The 15,773-nt window shown below is 65.2% G+C and overlaps 3 protein-coding genes across 3 annotated transcripts; 1 reads left to right on the forward strand and 2 right to left on the reverse strand.

Annotated features, from left to right (window-relative positions):
* Positions 1-947: 947 nt before the first annotated feature.
* TMEM101 (transmembrane protein 101) lies at positions 948-3,943 on the reverse strand. Its single transcript, XM_066204917.1, has 4 exons — positions 3,736-3,943; positions 2,888-3,068; positions 2,479-2,625; positions 948-1,491 (listed from the first exon to the last, which is right to left on the reverse strand). The coding sequence occupies exons 1-4, from the start codon at positions 3,870-3,872 to the stop codon at positions 1,183-1,185; spliced, it is 774 nt and encodes a 257-aa protein (XP_066061014.1). The 5' UTR covers positions 3,873-3,943; the 3' UTR covers positions 948-1,182.
* A 381-nt stretch (positions 3,944-4,324) lies between these two features.
* Positions 4,325-11,528, reverse strand: LSM12 (LSM12 homolog). The gene is made up of 5 exons (XM_066204918.1): positions 11,357-11,528; positions 9,514-9,647; positions 7,120-7,229; positions 6,666-6,792; positions 4,325-5,341 (listed from the first exon to the last, which is right to left on the reverse strand). The coding sequence occupies exons 1-5, from the start codon at positions 11,475-11,477 to the stop codon at positions 5,249-5,251; spliced, it is 585 nt and encodes a 194-aa protein (XP_066061015.1). The 5' UTR covers positions 11,478-11,528; the 3' UTR covers positions 4,325-5,248.
* Positions 11,529-11,668: 140 nt separating this feature from the next.
* On the forward strand, positions 11,669-15,540 carry G6PC3 (glucose-6-phosphatase catalytic subunit 3). The gene is made up of 7 exons (XM_066204912.1): positions 11,669-11,757; positions 12,563-12,789; positions 13,254-13,360; positions 13,544-13,634; positions 13,953-14,071; positions 14,154-14,295; positions 14,657-15,540. The coding sequence occupies exons 1-7, from the start codon at positions 11,740-11,742 to the stop codon at positions 15,006-15,008; spliced, it is 1,056 nt and encodes a 351-aa protein (XP_066061009.1). The 5' UTR covers positions 11,669-11,739; the 3' UTR covers positions 15,009-15,540.
* Positions 15,541-15,773: the final 233 nt, after the last annotated feature.

The raw sequence follows: 15,773 nt of genomic DNA on the forward strand, positions 1-15,773 counted from the left end.
GCACCCCCGGCACCCGCGGGAGTTTCTGCCCCATTTATCCCGGTGACAGCAAACAGACATTTTCCAAAGGTCACAGGATGGCTCTGCCGGCGGGGGGGGGGCGCGGGCTGCACCCCCGGGCACAGCGGGGACCCCGACGGGGACGGGGCAGCGGGGTGTCCCCTGCGCGCCCCCACCTCTGCAAGGGCAGTGAGGAGGAAGAGGAGGGTCTGGGGGTGAAGGCGCGGGGCTGGGGCCGCCGGGGGGGGGGTCCCGGGGGGTGAGGAGCCGCGGTGCCCCCCCCCCGGGCAAACAGGGCTCTGCCGCCTGCCCGCGTTTTATGGCCCCGGTTCCGCCGGAGGCGCATTAGGGCCCCCCGGAGGAAGCCCCTTATCAGCCCTGTTTGCTTTTCCGGACAGCGCGGGGGGGACACGGACACCTGTCCTGCCCAGGGGGGGGACACGGACACAGCCCGGCCCGGGGGGGACACGGACACCTGTCCTGCCCAGGGGGGGACACGGACACCTGCCCTGCCCTTGGGGACCCTGGGGGTTGCCAGCCCCTCCCTGGGTCCCACCAGGACCTCCCCCCCCCCCATGTGCCAGAACACCCACAGCCCCTCCACCAAGTCCCTGCAGTGGCTCCCCCTCAGCCCCTCAAACCCACATCCCTCCCCAGACCTGCCCCCCCAAGTGCTCCCCATGGAGGTCCCCCAAAACAGCCCCTCCACCCCAAGGCCCCACAGGAGCTCTACCCTCCAAGCCCCCCAAAGCATCCCCCCCCCGAATCAGTTCCCTCCCCAAAGCGACTCCTCTGAAGCAGTTTCCCCCCCCAGCAGTTCTTCCCTCAAAACTAGCTCTCCAAAGCGATCCCACATCGCACTTCCAGGACCCCAAGAGCTGCAGCCCCTCACCCTGGCCCCCAAAGCCGAGCCCCCCGCGGCCAGACATCAAACCTTTCTCAGTGCATCAGTAAAAATACATTTTTCTGGGGGGGTGGGGGGAAAGCAGTGACACCCCTGAGCAGGGAGAGGGGCCCTGGCCACACAGTGGCCACCACCCCCCAGGCCCGAAATTACCAAATATTTACAACCACAAAATAAAACCCCCGCCCAAACCAATAAATAGCGGCTCCTTACAAAACCCCTCCCGCCCCTTTTTAACCCTTCTTCCCCCGCCCCGTTCAGCCCACGGCCTCCCCCCGTCATCCGTCGGTGGCCAGGATGACCACGGCGCCGAAGATGCCGACGTTCTGGCCGATGAGCTTCATCTGGTTCCAGAACTCGACGCGGCGCAGGGCGTGCCAGTAGCGCAGGTTGCCGTCGATGAGGAGGATGGCCGGGGGCAGCAGCACGGCCAGCACCTGCGCCGCCGCCCGCACGTAGCAGCCCGACAGGAAGGCCAGCGCCAGCAGCCCGTAGAGCAGGAAGAGCAGCTGCAGCGCCACCTCGCCCCCCAGCAGGTGGTCCAGGTAGGCCAGGCGGTCCTCGGGGCTGTGCTGCAGGGAGTACGCCTGGGGGACACGGGGACAGGGACAGGGTGGGGACACGGCGGGGACACGGGGGACAGTGACAGTGTGGGGACACCGCGGGGAGACGGGGGACAGTGACAGGGTGGGGACACGGCAGGGACACGGGGGGCGTGGCAGTGTGGGGACACCGCGGGGACATGGGGGACAGTGACAGGGTGGGGACACGGGGGGCGTGGCAGTGTGGGGACACCGCGGGGACACGGGGACAGTGACAGGGTGGGGACACGGTGGGGACAAGGCAATGGGGACACCGGAGTGTGGGGACACCGTGGGGACACGGGGGACAGGGACAGTGTGGGGGGCACTGGGGCCAACAGCCGAGGTTTGTCCCCCAGGGACAGTGGGGACATGCAGTGTGGTGGCAGTGGTGGCACTGGGGACACCCACACACGAGTTCTGCCCCGGGGGGACTGGGGGATGAGTGTGGTGGCACTAATGGAAACAGTCACCCAAAGGCTTCTCTCCCAACTGCTGCCCAAGGTTTGACCCCTGGGGACAGTGATGACACTGAGGTGACACAGCCCTGTCCCCCCAGGCTCCTGTCCCATCCTGAGGCTCCCACCAGGGACAATTTGGGGCACTGCAAGCCCTGTCCTGAGGGGACCCGTGTCCCCAGCCCTCAGCTCTGGGCTGTCCCCACCCCTGGCTGTCCCCTGTCCCTCACCTGGCAGATGAGGTAGATGCCCAGGGACACCTGGCCCCTGGCTGTCCCCTCTGTCCCTCACCTGGCAGATGAGGTAGATGCCCAGGAACACCTGGCCCCTGGCTGTCCCCTCTGTCCCTCACCTGGCAGATGAGGTAGATGCCCAGGAACACCTGGCCCCTGGCTGTCCCCTCTGTCCCTCACCTGGCAGATGAGGTAGATGCCCAGGAACACCTGGCCCCTGGCTGTCCCCTCCGTCCCTCACCTGGCAGATGAGGTAGATGCCCAGGGACACCTGGCCCCTGGCTGTCCCCTCTGTCCCTCACCTGGCAGATGAGGTAGATGCCCAGGAACACCTGGCCCGTGGCCTGCAGGGAGCGGCTGCGCGGTCTCTGCCGGTACAGCTCGCCAGCGCCGCTGGCCAGGATCAGGAACCCGCCGATGATAGCGATGGTGCGCGAGTACATCCGCACCTGCGGGGCCGTTGTCACCGTCATTGTCACCGCCACTGTCATTGTCACCACCACTGTCACCATCATTGTCACCACCACTGTCACCGCCATTGGTCATTGTCACCGCCATTGCCACTGTCACCGCAATTGTCACTGTCACTGTCACCACCACTGTCACCACCATTGACACTGTCACTGCGATTGTCACTGTCATTGTCACTGCCACCGCGACTGTCACTGTCATTGTCACCACCACTGTCACCGCCAGCCCCGGGGGCCTCACCTTGAGCCAGTCGCCGTAGTGGCCGTGTCCCCCGAGGTGCGCGGCGTAGGTGGCCACGGCGAGCTGCAGCGCGGCGCCCAGCGCGAACCAGCGCCGCTTGACGCCGAAGGACATGAAGCTGGCGCAGAGCACGGCCACGGCCATGTCCACGTACAGGTACGGCACCGGGATGTCCGGCTTCCTGCGGGGACAGCGGGCCGGGGTCAGCACAGAGCCCCACGGAACCCCCCGGAGCCCCCCGAGGTCAGCACAGAGCCCCACGGAGCCCCCGGGGTCAGCACAGAGCCCCACGGAGCCCCCTGGTCAGCACAGAGCCCCACAGGGCCCCCGGGGCAGCACAGAGCCTTCCCCAGGGTTATGGGGCAACCACAGCCCTGCCCCTGCCCCCCCGAGCCCCCCTGTGCCCCCCAATGCTGCTCTGGCCCCTTCCCCAGACCCCGACACTGCCCGGGCAGCAGCTCCGTGCCCCCAAACTCTGCCCGCCCCAGCCCCACCGAGGGTCCCTCTCACCCCATACGAACCCAGCAGCCTCCCAGCCCCACAGACACCTCCAGGCTCTGCCAGCCCCCCACAGCCACCCCCGGCCCCTCAGGGCCCCACAACACCCCGGGCTCCCCCAGCCCCACAGCACCTCTGGCCCCCTGACACTCAGGGCTCTGCCCCAGCCCCTCTGGGCCCCACAACATCTCCAGGCCTCACAACCACCCCCAGCCCCACAGCGGCCCCAGCCCCTCACAGCCCCCAGCCCCACAGCCGCCCCTGCCCGCACAAACACCCGCAGGCCCAGGCCCAGCTCCCCGCCACCACCTGCAGGCGCCCCGGCCCGGCCCGCCCCCCCGGGCGCGCACCGGCGCAGGTCGGCGCGCTCGGCGCAGAGCAGGAGGCCGCTGAAGCAGTGCCAGAAGGGGAAGCGGGTGAGCAGGACGCCGCCGCCCGCCGTGAGCAGGCGCAGCGCCCGCCGCCTCCACCCGCGGCCCGCCGCCATCACCGGGCCGTCCCGCCGGAAGTGTCGCGCCGGAAGTGCCGCCTCTGGAGCAAGCCACGCCCCTTTAATGGCGCTCCCTCATTCCCCCGGGGCCGCGCCCCGCCATTCAAACCGCGGCTCGGCTCCGGAATCGCCGCTGCCATCGAGCCTCCGGCCCGCCCCGGGCCGCGCCCGCTCCCCGAAACCGCGCCCCGGCCAGCGAAACCCCCCGTGCCCTGAACCGCGCCCAATCAATCAGGGAAACCTTCATTGGAACTGCCCTGCCACGCCCCCTCAGGGGAATTCAAACTCCACCCTCAAACCACGCCCACGCCCCAGGCCACGCCCCCTCAGCGGCACAGCCAATCCACCTGAAACCACGCCCGCCGCTTCAAGTCACGCCCTCTCATGGTGCTAACAAACCACGCCCATCGCCCCAGGCCACGCCCACATTGAGCCCCCACAGACGCCGGTGATGGTTAAAAAAATTTCGGGTTTTTATTGTTTTTTGCTAAACAAGACTAAAAAATTTTCCTTTTTTTTTCTTTTTTTTTTAAATTTTTTTTTTTTAACTTTAACTTTCCTAAAGGCAGGGCTTGAATTGTTTTGAGTTTGATCTGCTTTTTTTTTTTGTTTTTCTTTAATAATTAAAAAAAAAACCAAAACAAAACAAAAAAAACAACAAAAGGAAACAAAATGGGGAGGGGGAGGATCGTGGCAAAAAAAAATTAAAATTAAAAAAGAAATTAAAAATTAAGTGAAAAAGAGCAAAAAAAAATTTAAAAACATAAAGGAAATGGGGGGGAAAACCCCAAATCCAGGTTCTGGCTGCTCCCAGGGGGGTGTTGGAGGAATTTTTTGCCACGACCCTGCTAGAAGCAGACAAATATTTAAAGAACATTTTAATATATATTCATATATATATTTAAAGATAAGAAAAATAAGACTAATTCAAGCCTTGCCCTGTGCAAACAAAATTAAAACGAGACCACGTTGGTCACAAGGGTCCCAGCTCAGCCACCACAGTCAGCTCATTAGCTTTATTTTCTGGGGGTTTTTTCTGGGGAAGAGGGAGGCAGGAATAGGGAGGAAAAGAGGGAAAAAAAAAAGCCCAAAAAATAAAATTAACAGAGTCTGACCGGCTGGAGGGAGAAACCATGGCGGAAAAAAACAAAGTCTGTTAGTCAAGTAATGCGTGAGGAGCTTTAAATTATTCTCTTTTCTCGTTTTGTTTTTAAAGTTCTAAAGTTTGGAATTGGTTGAGATTCCCCAAAAAAAAAAAAAAAAAAAAAAAAGAAAAAAAAGAAAAAAAAAGAAAAAAAAAGAAAAAAAACTGAAATAAAAGTTGAAGGTGCCCCCGGGGCACAGCCCAGGGACAGGGTGAGCCCAAGGTGGCCTCAGGATGACAGGGACGTGTCCTTCTGTGTCTGCTGTGCTTGTGAACGCTGCAGGACCTTCTGGCTTTCCACGTCCCGGAAGTGTTTCTCCACCTGCAGGGGAAGGCAGCGAGGAGAAAGGGGGCTCAGGGCGGGAATGGTGTCCAGGAGGGGCCGGGCTCCCGGGACGGGCTGGAGCCCACCCAAGGAGGGCTCCCAGGTGTCCCCTGGGAGGTGACACCCGCCCAGCTCTTCCCATGTCCCCAGGGCAGTGTCACCTCCCAGCCCACCCCAGGAGTGTCCCCGGGGCAGTGTGACCTCCCAGCCCACCCCAGGAGTGTCCCCAGGGCAGTGTCACCTCCCAGCCCACTCCAGGAGTGTCGCCGGGGCAGTGTCACCTCTCAGCCCGCCCCAGGAGTGTCCCCGGGGCAGTGTCGCCTCCCAGCCCGCCCCAGGAGTGACCCCAGGGCAGTGTCACCTCCCAGCCCGCCCCAGGAGTGACCCCAGGGCAGTGTCACCTCCCAGCCCACTCCAGGAGTGTCGCCGGGGCAGTGTCACCTCTCAGCCCGCCCCAGGAGTGTCCCCGGGGCAGTGTCGCCTCCCAGCCCACCCCAGGAGTGTCCCCGGGACAGTGTCACCTCCCAGCCCGCCCCAGGAGTGACCCCAGGGCAGTGTCACCTCCCAGCCCACTCCAGGAGTGTCCCCAGGGCAGTGTCACCTCTCAGCCCGCCCCAGGAGTGTCCCCGGGGCAGTGTCGCCTCCCAGCCCGCCCCAGGAGTGACCCCAGGGCAGTGTCACCTCCCAGCCCACCCCAGGAGTGTCCCCAGGGCAGTGTCACCTCCCAGCCCGCCCCAGGAGTGTCCCCAAGGCAGTGTCACCTCCCAGCCCGCCCCAGGAGTGACCCCAGGGCAGTGTCGCCTCCCAGCACACCCCAGGAGTGTCCCCGGGGCAGTGTCACCTCCCAGCCCACCCCAGGAGTGTCCCCAAGGCAGTGTCGCCTCCCAGCACACCCCAGGAGTGTCCCCGGGGCAGTGTCGCCTCCCAGCACACCCCAGGAGTGTCCCCGGGGCAGTGTCACCTCCCAGCACACCCCAGGAGTGTCCCCGGGGCAGTGTCACCTCCCAGTCCGCCCCAGGAGTGTCCCCGGGGCAGTGTCACCTCCCAGCCCACCCCAGGAGTGTCCCCAAGGCAGTGTCACCTCCCAGCCTGCCCCAGGAGTGACCCCAGGGCAGTGTCACCTCCCAGCCCACCCCAGGAGTGTCCCCAGGGCAGTGTCACCTCCCAGCCCACTCCAGGAGGGTCCCCAGGGCAGTGTCACCTCCCAGCACACCCCAGGAGTGTCCCCAAAGCAGTGTGACCTCCCAGCCCGCCCCAGGAGTGACCCCAGGGCAGTGTCACCTCCCAGCCCACCCCAGGAGTGTCCCCAGCCCACACTCACTATTTTGCGTACGTGGCTCAGGGCGCTGCCCTCTTTGCCTTTACAGTTTTCCACCTGGTACGGAGGGGCAATGACAACTTCTTCCATCACAACTATGTTCTTCTCCTGCCATTTACAGTCTTTAATGCTGAGGAGAGGGACAGCGGGGTCAGGGAACGTCACCTGGCTGGGAAAGCCACCAAACTGCCCCCCAGGGTGGGCCCGTGTCCCACTGAGGGGGCAAAGAGCCCCCCTGGTCGCTCCAGGGTCCAGCTGGAGAGGGGTGGGATGTGTCAGGAAGGGCAGGGAGAGGGCAGGGAGCCATCCTCCCTCCCAGGGGACCCCCCCCAGCACATCCTAGGACACATCAGAGCCCCCCAGGGCAAACCCCAGGGACCCAGCCAAGGGAATCCCCCCAAAAAGGGGGTGTGGGAACCCCAGGGTGGGGACTGGGGACCCCCAGGTGGGCACTTACGTCTTATGGATGGTCTGGAAGAGCTGCTGCCCCTCCAGGGAGACACCAGCACTAATTGCATACGCCTGGCTCATCTTCTCCTCCTTCTCCGTCCGTGCTTTGTTGGCAAGCTGGGAACACACAGGGACAGGGGACTGGGCTGGGAGCAACCAGGGGACACCCCTGACAGGGCCCTGCCCTCGTGATCCCAGCCTGAATTCCTGTTCTCAGACACCCCCACCACGGCCAGAGATGTGGGGGACGGTGGTGCCATCTCCTCACACCCCGCTGTCCCTCCCCCTTGGCCTTGTCTGAATTAATTCTGACATTTCAGGTGCAAACCACCCTCAGTTTCCTCGGGCTGGAGATGGGGAAGAGGAGCCTGGAACACCCAACACTCTGGGAGGAAACGCTCCAGGCAGGAGCATGAGCCACTTTAGCCTGCAGCAGTTGGTTTGGTCCCAAAAATTAACCAGAACTGGTTATCTGGGAGCGGCGTCCGTGTGTGGGGAGGTGTGATTACACACGGGCCGCTGGAACAGACAGGGAAAAGCCCGAGCCTGGCATCCCCCAGGCTGGATCCCATGGATGTGGGAGGAGAAGGGAGCAGAGTCTGCAGGCACCAGCCTTGGACCAGCTGCCTTCTCCTGGCTGGGGCTGCTGCAGTGGAGGAGCCATCGTCCCTCCTCTTCCTCCTCGTTCCTGGGAGCACACCCAGAGCTGGGCTGCCTTCCTGGGGCTGGCTGAGGGGGCTTCACGCCTTCCAAAGCCCCTCTGAGTACGGGACGCCCAAGCTGCCTCTGGCTGGGGATGCTGCAGTCCCTCTCCAGCCACCCCATGTCCCCCACAGTGCCCCAGGGAGGTGGCACTGCAGAGCACTGGGATGTCCCCGAGGGCTCCCTGTGTGCTCCCTGAACGCCTCAGCAGGGACAGGAGCCTTTCCTCACCTCCACGAGCCACCCCATTCCGTGTGGGAACCGCTCTCTCCAAGACCACCAGCCAGGCTTCCAAACCAGGCCCAACGTTCCACAGGAACTTCCCTGCGCCCCACACCCTTCCCTGGGGAGCCACAGCCCCTCATCCATCCCCGGGGGGGCTGCCACGAGGCTGGAGAATTGGGGTGTCAGCTGAGGGAGGCCAAGGCACCCTCCTCACCCCACTGGGATGGGCTGGAAGTGTGGGAATCCCCTCTGCCCTGAGCAGAGCCCCTTCCCCAGTCTGAGGGTGAGATCCCCTCTGTGCCCAGCCTGGGGATGCTCCTCCCGACGTGGGGACAGCCCTGAGGAGAGGCCACCAGGAGCAGACCAGAAACCCCAGGGGGTGGCAGCAGCACCAGCAGCCCCCCAGCATTTCCCCAGGGATCCTGCCCGTGCTCAGCACTCCCCGCAGCAGAGGGGAGCGCCCTCCTCCTGCCCTCCCGAGGGAAGTGGAGCAGCTGCGCAGCCCCAGCCCCTGGATCCAGCATCCCGGGGAGCTCCAGGGCTCCCCTGCACGCTCCTCACCAATGGACGGGTCACTGCCCTGCTCCTGAATGACGGGACTGGCAGCGCCAGGGACCCCGAGGGACACCGAGGTTCACGCCAGGGCCACCAAGGGCCGTGCCAGGGTCCCCCAGTGCCACCAAAATCCAGGTCCCCAAATGCCAAAAATCGAGACGTAAAACCCTGGCCCCAAACCCACCCAAACTCCAGGCCCTGAAATGCCAAAAGGCCAGACCCTAAACCCAAAAAAATTCCAGAGCCCAAAGTGCCAAACCAAATTCACCAAACCCCAGAGCCAGGATGGAACTGTGGGGAGCTGAGCTGGGAGCAGGCGAGCTCCAGAGGCAGATCCCAGTGGATCCCTGCAGGGTTCCCTGTGGGGAGGGGGGATTCCAGTGGATCCCTGCAGGGTTCCCTGTGGGAAGGGGAGATCCCGGTGGATCCCTGCAGGGTTCCCTGTGGGAATGGGGATCCCAGTGGATCCCTGCAGGGTTCCCTGTGGGAATGGGGATCCCAGTGGATCGCTGCTGGGTTCCCTGTGGGAAGGGGGGATCCCAGTGGATCCCTGCAGGGTTCCCCGTGGGGAGGGGGGATCCCAGTGGATCCCTGCAGGGTTCCCCGTGGGGAGTGGGATCCCAGTGGAGCCCTGGAGGGTTCCCTGCGGGAAGAGGGGGATCCCAGTGGATCCCTGCAGGGTTCCCCGCGGGGAGGGGGGATCTCAGTGGATCCCTGTAGGGTTCCCTGTGGGAAGGGGGGGATCCCAGTGGATCCCTGCAGGGTTCCCTGTGGGAAGGGGGGGATCCCAGTGGATCCCTGCAGGGTTCCCCGTGGGGAGGGGGGGGATCTCAGTGGATCCCTGTAGGGTTCCCTGTGGGAAGGGGGGGATCCCAGTGGATCCCTGCAGGGTTCCCCGTGGGGAGGGGGTCTCTCTCACCTTGCTGACGTTGAGGGAGGCTAAGGGGGGAGGCGTTTCCGTGCGGTCATTGATGATTTCCACTTCTGACACGTACTGTAAGTTGACGAGCAGGATGTCTGCGTGGTTGGGCTTGCCACTGGAAGAGGGGCATTCTGGAGGGGGGGGATTAAGGAAAACAAATCCAGAGGGAGGATCTTATAGGTGGGACAACAGCCCAGGAGCAGGTTGGGTTTGTGGGAAGCTCCTCTTGTCCCCACTTGGGATAACCAGTGATCCCAACAGAGCCACTCGTCTCCCTCTGGAGCTTTTGGGGCTGATCCTGCTCTATGCCAAATCCAGACTGAGTTTTCCAGCCCAGCACCACCACTGGCCTGGAGCAGCACCACCAAACTGGCACTTTTCCCACCAGAACTTCTTCCTCCTGCAAGCAGCAGCTTCCCTGGGAGCATTCCCTGCTCTGGAAGGAAAAGGGAAATCCCAGGAGAGGGAACACACAGGGTTTGTTGTTGGTGTTGCTGTTGTGAATCAGACAGCACACCCCCAAAAAAACCCCCCTCAACCCCTTCCAGAGCTGACAGGGATTCCTGCACAATTCCTCTGCTCCCACGGGGATGGATGGATGGATCCATGGATGGAGCACAGCATGGGGAGCCTCCTCCATGCCAAAAACATCTCCTCTGGGAAGGGATCCTCCTGCAGGTCCCTGTTCCACTCCCAGCCCTCCGAGCACAAGGTGGAGCCCACCCTAAAAACCTCCTTCCAGCGATGAGGAGAAATCCAGGGAGTTCCAGCCTCTCCCTTTGGAGCTCTGGGAGGAAGGGCTGCACTTTGGGAAGAGCCACAAGGGAAGGGCTCAGCCCTCTGCGGGGCACACAAACAGCCCTGAGCAACCTGTTGGACCCTGTGGGATTTTCCTGCTGCCCCTGGTGGGACCTGGGGGCTCCCCTGGCTCCGACCACATCCCAGGAGCCTCTTCCCATTGTCCTTCCCCAGCCCCCAAACCCTCCCCCAGCTCCTCGTTCCCTGCAGGACCCACCCCTGGGCCCCCAGGACTGCAGCACCAGCCCTGAGCTGAGCGTTCCCCTTCCCCCCTCTCCCGGCTCCCTCCACAGCTTTCCAAAAAGAAAAAATCCCAAAATCTGCTTTTCCCATTCCCTGCACGTTCCAAACAACCCCAAATCCGTGTGTATTCACACTGGGGGGGGCAGGGAACACCCCACTGTCCCCCCTCACCCTAATACAGGGCTCCCCAAACCCCCTGTAGTGCACACCACACCCCCCTCACCCCATACAGGGCTCCTCGCTGCCCCCCCAAAAACCCTCCAAGGACACCACAGTCCCCCCCATTCACCCCAAAACTGGGCGTTCTCTCTCCCCCCATTCAGCCTCCCCACTGCTCCCCAAAAGCTCTTTACAACACGGGACCCCTCAATGTCCCCATCCACCCCAGTACAGACTCCGCAATCCCCCAAAACAGGCTCCCCAATCCCCCCAACACAACCTTCCTCGCTCCCCCCAAAAACTCCCCACGGGACGCCCCACATCCCCCTCACCCAAAGCTCCCCAATCCCCCCTCACCCGGTTCCGCGTCCCCCCGATCCCCGCACACGGAGCCCCCCGATCCCCGCGGTCACCCCGACAAGTCTCTGCAATTCCCCCAAACCCTCCCCGCTGCCCTCCTCCCCCGGGGCTCTCCCCGCCGCCCCTCAGCCCCCTGAGCCCCGTCCCCGACGCCGCCCACCGCGATCCCCTCACGCCGCCTCCCCTCACGGCCCCCCCTCCCCATCGGGCGGGCCGCAGAGGCCCGAGCGGGCCGCGCCGGGGCCGGGAGCGGCGCGGCGAGGCGCGGGCGGGTGGATACTGAGCGCCAGCATCTTGCTGGGGTAGTCGAAGGCGACGACCTCGCCCTGCAGGCGCTGCTCCTGGCAGGTGCGGCAGGACACCTGGCTGCCCACGCTGAAGTACTCGCCCGGCGCCGCCATCTTGTCCGCCCGCAGCGCCCGCGGCTCCGCTCGCCTCGGCCAGGCGCGGCGGGGGCGGGGCCCGGCGGCGGCGAGGGCGGGGATTGGCGCTCCGCCCCGCCGATTCGCTCCGCCCCGCGCGCCGATTGGCCGAGCCCGCGGCCGGCCGCGGGTTGGCCCTCCCGCCCCGCCGTAGCGCGCGGCGCGCCGCGGGCGGCGATGGGAAGTGTAGGCGGAAGCGGGCGCTGAGAGCGGCGGGAGGGAGTTGTGAGGGGGCCCCGGGATGGAGCCCCCCCCTCAGGTACCTCCCGCCGGTACCGGGGGGTCGCGGAGCGCCACGGGGAGGTTTAACCAGGGTCACGGCGGCTCAGAGGCCGCCGGCGGGGATGGGGAGGCCGCGGGTGTGTTGTAGGGAGACCCAGGGAGGCCTCGGGCCCCAGAGCACAGGCAGGCCCGGGGGGACCCCGGAGCCGCTTTAGGGACACCCCGGGGGACCCCAAAAAACCCCCGCGGGAGACTCCAGGGAAGGCTCCAGGGAGCCCCAGGCCTTGTGCAGAATCACCACAGGGAGAATCACCAGGAGGTTTCCAAGGGAAAACTGGGAGTCGTTTGTGGGCAAACATCAAGTGGTGAATGGTGCCCTGAATCAGTGCCGAGGCATCCCTCGGGATCCAGCCACTCCTGCCTCTTCCCAATGGACTCCTGAGGATCCAGCCCCTCCTGCCCCTTCCCAATGAACTGAGGATCCAGCCACTCCTACCCCATTCCCAATGAACTCCCGAGGATCCAGCCATGTCCTACCCCATTCCCAATGGACTCCAATGTATCGAGCCACTCCTGCCCCATTCCCAAAGGACTCCAAAGGATCCAGCCATGTCCTACCCCATTCCCAATGAACTCCTGAGGATCCAGCCACTCCTGCCCCTTTCCAATGGACTCCAATGGATCCAGCCACTCCTACCCCATTCCCAATGGAATCCAAAGGATCCAGCCATGTCCTACCCCATTCCCAATGAATCCCAAAGGATCCAGCCACCTCCCCGCCCATTCCCAGGGCATTCCCGGGGGGATCTGCCCCGGGGCTGACCTCCCTGCCGTGTCCCCAGCCCAGCGCCATGGACGCCCTGCACGAGGCTGGGATCCACGCCGCCGTGGCCCTGCAGGCTGGGCCGCCCTGGCTGGAGCAGTTCTGGCTCTTCCTGACGTCCCACCTGGATCCCAAGGCCGTCTACACCGTGTGCTTCCCGCTGGCCCGCGGCCTGGATGAGCACGTGTCCCTCATGGTCCTGTGGATCGCCCTGGTGGCCGAGTGGTTCAACGTGGTCTTCAAATGGTGAGGGGGGCACGGGGAGGGGGCCACGGGACACCCCCTGCTTCCTGCCGCTGGAATTCCGGGCGGAGAGTCCCTGCTCCATGCCTGGGGCGTTCCGCGGGGTCAGAGCGTCTGCCAGGAATTCCTGGCAGAGAAAAACCCCCGGTGAGGCTTTGGGATTGGCAAAGGGATCCTGCTTTCCCACTGGGGCTTCATCCCTGGAAATCCTGGGGTGAGGGACAGGGATCCTGCCCTCCTGGGAATCCTGGGAACAGAGTGACAGGGATCCTCCCTCCTGGAAATCCTGGGAACAGAGTGACAGGGATCCTCCCTCCTGGAAATCCTGGGAACAGTGACAGGGATCCTCCCTCCTGGGAATCCCGGGATGAGGGACAGGGATCCTCCCTCCTGCTCCCCCTCCATCCCTGGCTGCTGTCCCGGCTCCCTGGGCCGGCTGCCCCTCCCAGCGCTCTCCCGGCCCGCAGGTTCCTGTTCGGGGAGCGCCCGTACTGGTGGGTGCACGAGTCGGGGCTCTCCAGCCGGGAGCAGCTGCCTCTGCGCCAGTTCCCGGCCACCTGCGAGACGGGCCCAGGTGAGTGGCGGCTCGGGCAGCCCCGGGGAAGGGCCCCGGGAGCCCCATCCGTGCGGGAATGCTGGGTTGGAGGCAGGAAAAGCCATCCCTGGGCAGCGGGGAAGGGCTGGGCCTGACATTCCCGGCTCTTCTCGTGCTGGGACACGCTCCCCACGGCCGCCACCCCTGTGCTTCATCCCCCAGGGAGCCCCTCGGGCCACTGCATGATCCTGGGGGCGGCCCTGTGGCCCATTGTCACCGCCCTGAGCAAGGGAGTGGCCAGGTACACCCACAGGTGAGTCTGTGGGAGCAGGGGGTGGCATGTGGGGCCGGTCCTGTGGGGCAGAGCCCACGGGGAGCAGGCAGGATGAGCCTCCGGCTGGAGACACCGGCCCTTGGAAGCTTCCAGAGCCTCTGTGGGAAGAGAGGGGTGGATGTGGGACCCCGGGGAGGGGGATAAGGATCCCTTCCCTCCCAGCAGGGCGGCTCCAGGGGGACGCATCCCTCCCCTGGCAGCTCGGGAAGGGGCTGTGAGACCCCCTGAACGCCCCCCCAGGACTTTTCCTTGCCTCCTTCACCGGTGTTTCCTCCTTCCCTTCCCCGTTTCTTCCAGCCGGATGCTGAGGCTGATCCCGTTCCTTGCCTACATCCTCCTGCTGGTGGCCATGGGGCTCTCCCGGGTCTTCGTCCTGGCCCACTTCCCCCATCAGGTGGTCAGCGGCTCCCTGGCAGGTGAGGGGGGTGTCCCAGCCCCTTCCCCGGAGCCCCTTTCCCAGCGCCAACCCCTCCTGTCCCCTCCTGTCCCCACCTGCAGGGATGGCTCTGGGCTGGGGGCTGCAGCGACGGCCCCCAGACTTCCTCAAGTGCCGCTTCTTCCTGGGGACGGCGCTGGGGCTGCTGCTGAGCGCGCTGGCCCTGCACGGGCTGGCCACGGCCGCCGGCCTGGACCTCGAGTGGTGAGAGCCCGGGGCCGGGGGGGACAGGGCGGGGGTCCACGGGGACAGGGGTGTCACAGGGGGACAGGGCAGGGGTGCATGGGGACAGGGCAGGTACCCCAGGGACCTGCCCCCCAGGGGATGGAGGGTATCCCCACGGAGCAGCCCTGCAGGCTGGAGGGGGGACTCCCCAGGAATCTGCTTCCAGAGCGTTTTTGGACTAACCCCAGGGATGTGCACCCCCAGGCTGGCAGGGTCCAGCTCCAGGGGTCTGCTGACCCCAGGGACCTGCTGACCCCAGGGACGTGCTGACCCCACGGGGGTGACCCCAGAGCGTTCCTGGGGAGGGGGCACATCCCAAGCCCCCCTCTCCCCGCCGCAGGTCCCTCCTCCGGGCCAGCGCCCGCTGCTCGGAGCCGTCGTGGCTGCGGCCGGAGACGCGGCCCTGGGCGTCGCTGTGCCGGGTGAGCGGCAGCGCGCTGGGGCTGGCGCTGGCCGCGCTGCGCCCGCTGAGCCGCCGCGGCGCGCAGGAGCTGCGGGCGCTGGAGCCGCCGCTGGGCAGCGCCACGCTGGGGCTGCTGGCGCTCGACGTGCTGCACAAGCTGCCCAAGAGCGACGACACGGCGCTCTGGTACCTCAACGTGGGCGCCCGCTACACGCTGGGGCCCGTGCTGGTGGGCTCGCTCCTGCCCCAGCTCATCCTCGCCCTGCGGCGGCTCCGGGCGACTCCCTGATCTTCCCCCCCGGTTCATCCTCAGCCGTGCCGGGGACCCCCAGCTTGAGGAGGGGGTGTCTGCTCCGTTCCCGGTTCATTCGCACACTCCTTTTGCCCCAAGGAAACTGAGTAGGGGGTCCCCAGTCCTGTCCCAGTTCATTTTCCCCAGGTCCCTTTCCCCCAGAGACCCCAGTTTGAGTGGGGGCTCCCTGCTCCGTCCCCAGTTCACTCTCACACTCCTTCCCCCCACACCTCGCAGTTGTCCTGGTTCGTTCTCCCCCTCACCTGCCCCAGGGACCCCTCCCCACCCTGGCCAGGCGGTCCCTGCCCCCCCTCCCCACCCCCGGGGGGCTACAGGCCCGGGGACCCCCCGGGGCAGAGCTGGGGACACGGCAGAGGGACAGCCCCGCCCGGGGGACACTGAGCTGTCACCCCCCCGTCCCCCAGTCCTCCCCTCCCCTTTGGGACCCCCCCCAGCGGGGACCCCCCCTCTTACCTGGCTGTGTGGGGGGCTCCCCCCGTTTGGAACCAAATAAAGCTCCAAAACCAAGGCCGGCCCCGAGTCCTGCAGGGGGACAGCGGGAACAGAGACCCCCCCCGGGCCCGGGGGGTGACAGAGGGGACCCGCCCCGGCCCCTCCTGCGGTGCCTGGGGAAACTGAGGCACGAGGGGACACGGCAGGGAAAGGGGACAGGGAAAGGGGCACGGGGACAGGAAAGGGGCACGGGGACAGGAAAAGGGGCACGGGGACAGGAAAAGGGGCACGGGGACAGGAAAAGGGGCA

Source organism: Chamaea fasciata, unplaced genomic scaffold (genome assembly GCF_029207755.1).
Source record: "Chamaea fasciata isolate MVZ Bird 193981 ecotype frontalis unplaced genomic scaffold, bChaFas1.0.hap1 SCAF_27, whole genome shotgun sequence".
Taxonomy (NCBI): domain Eukaryota; kingdom Metazoa; phylum Chordata; class Aves; order Passeriformes; family Sylviidae; genus Chamaea; species Chamaea fasciata.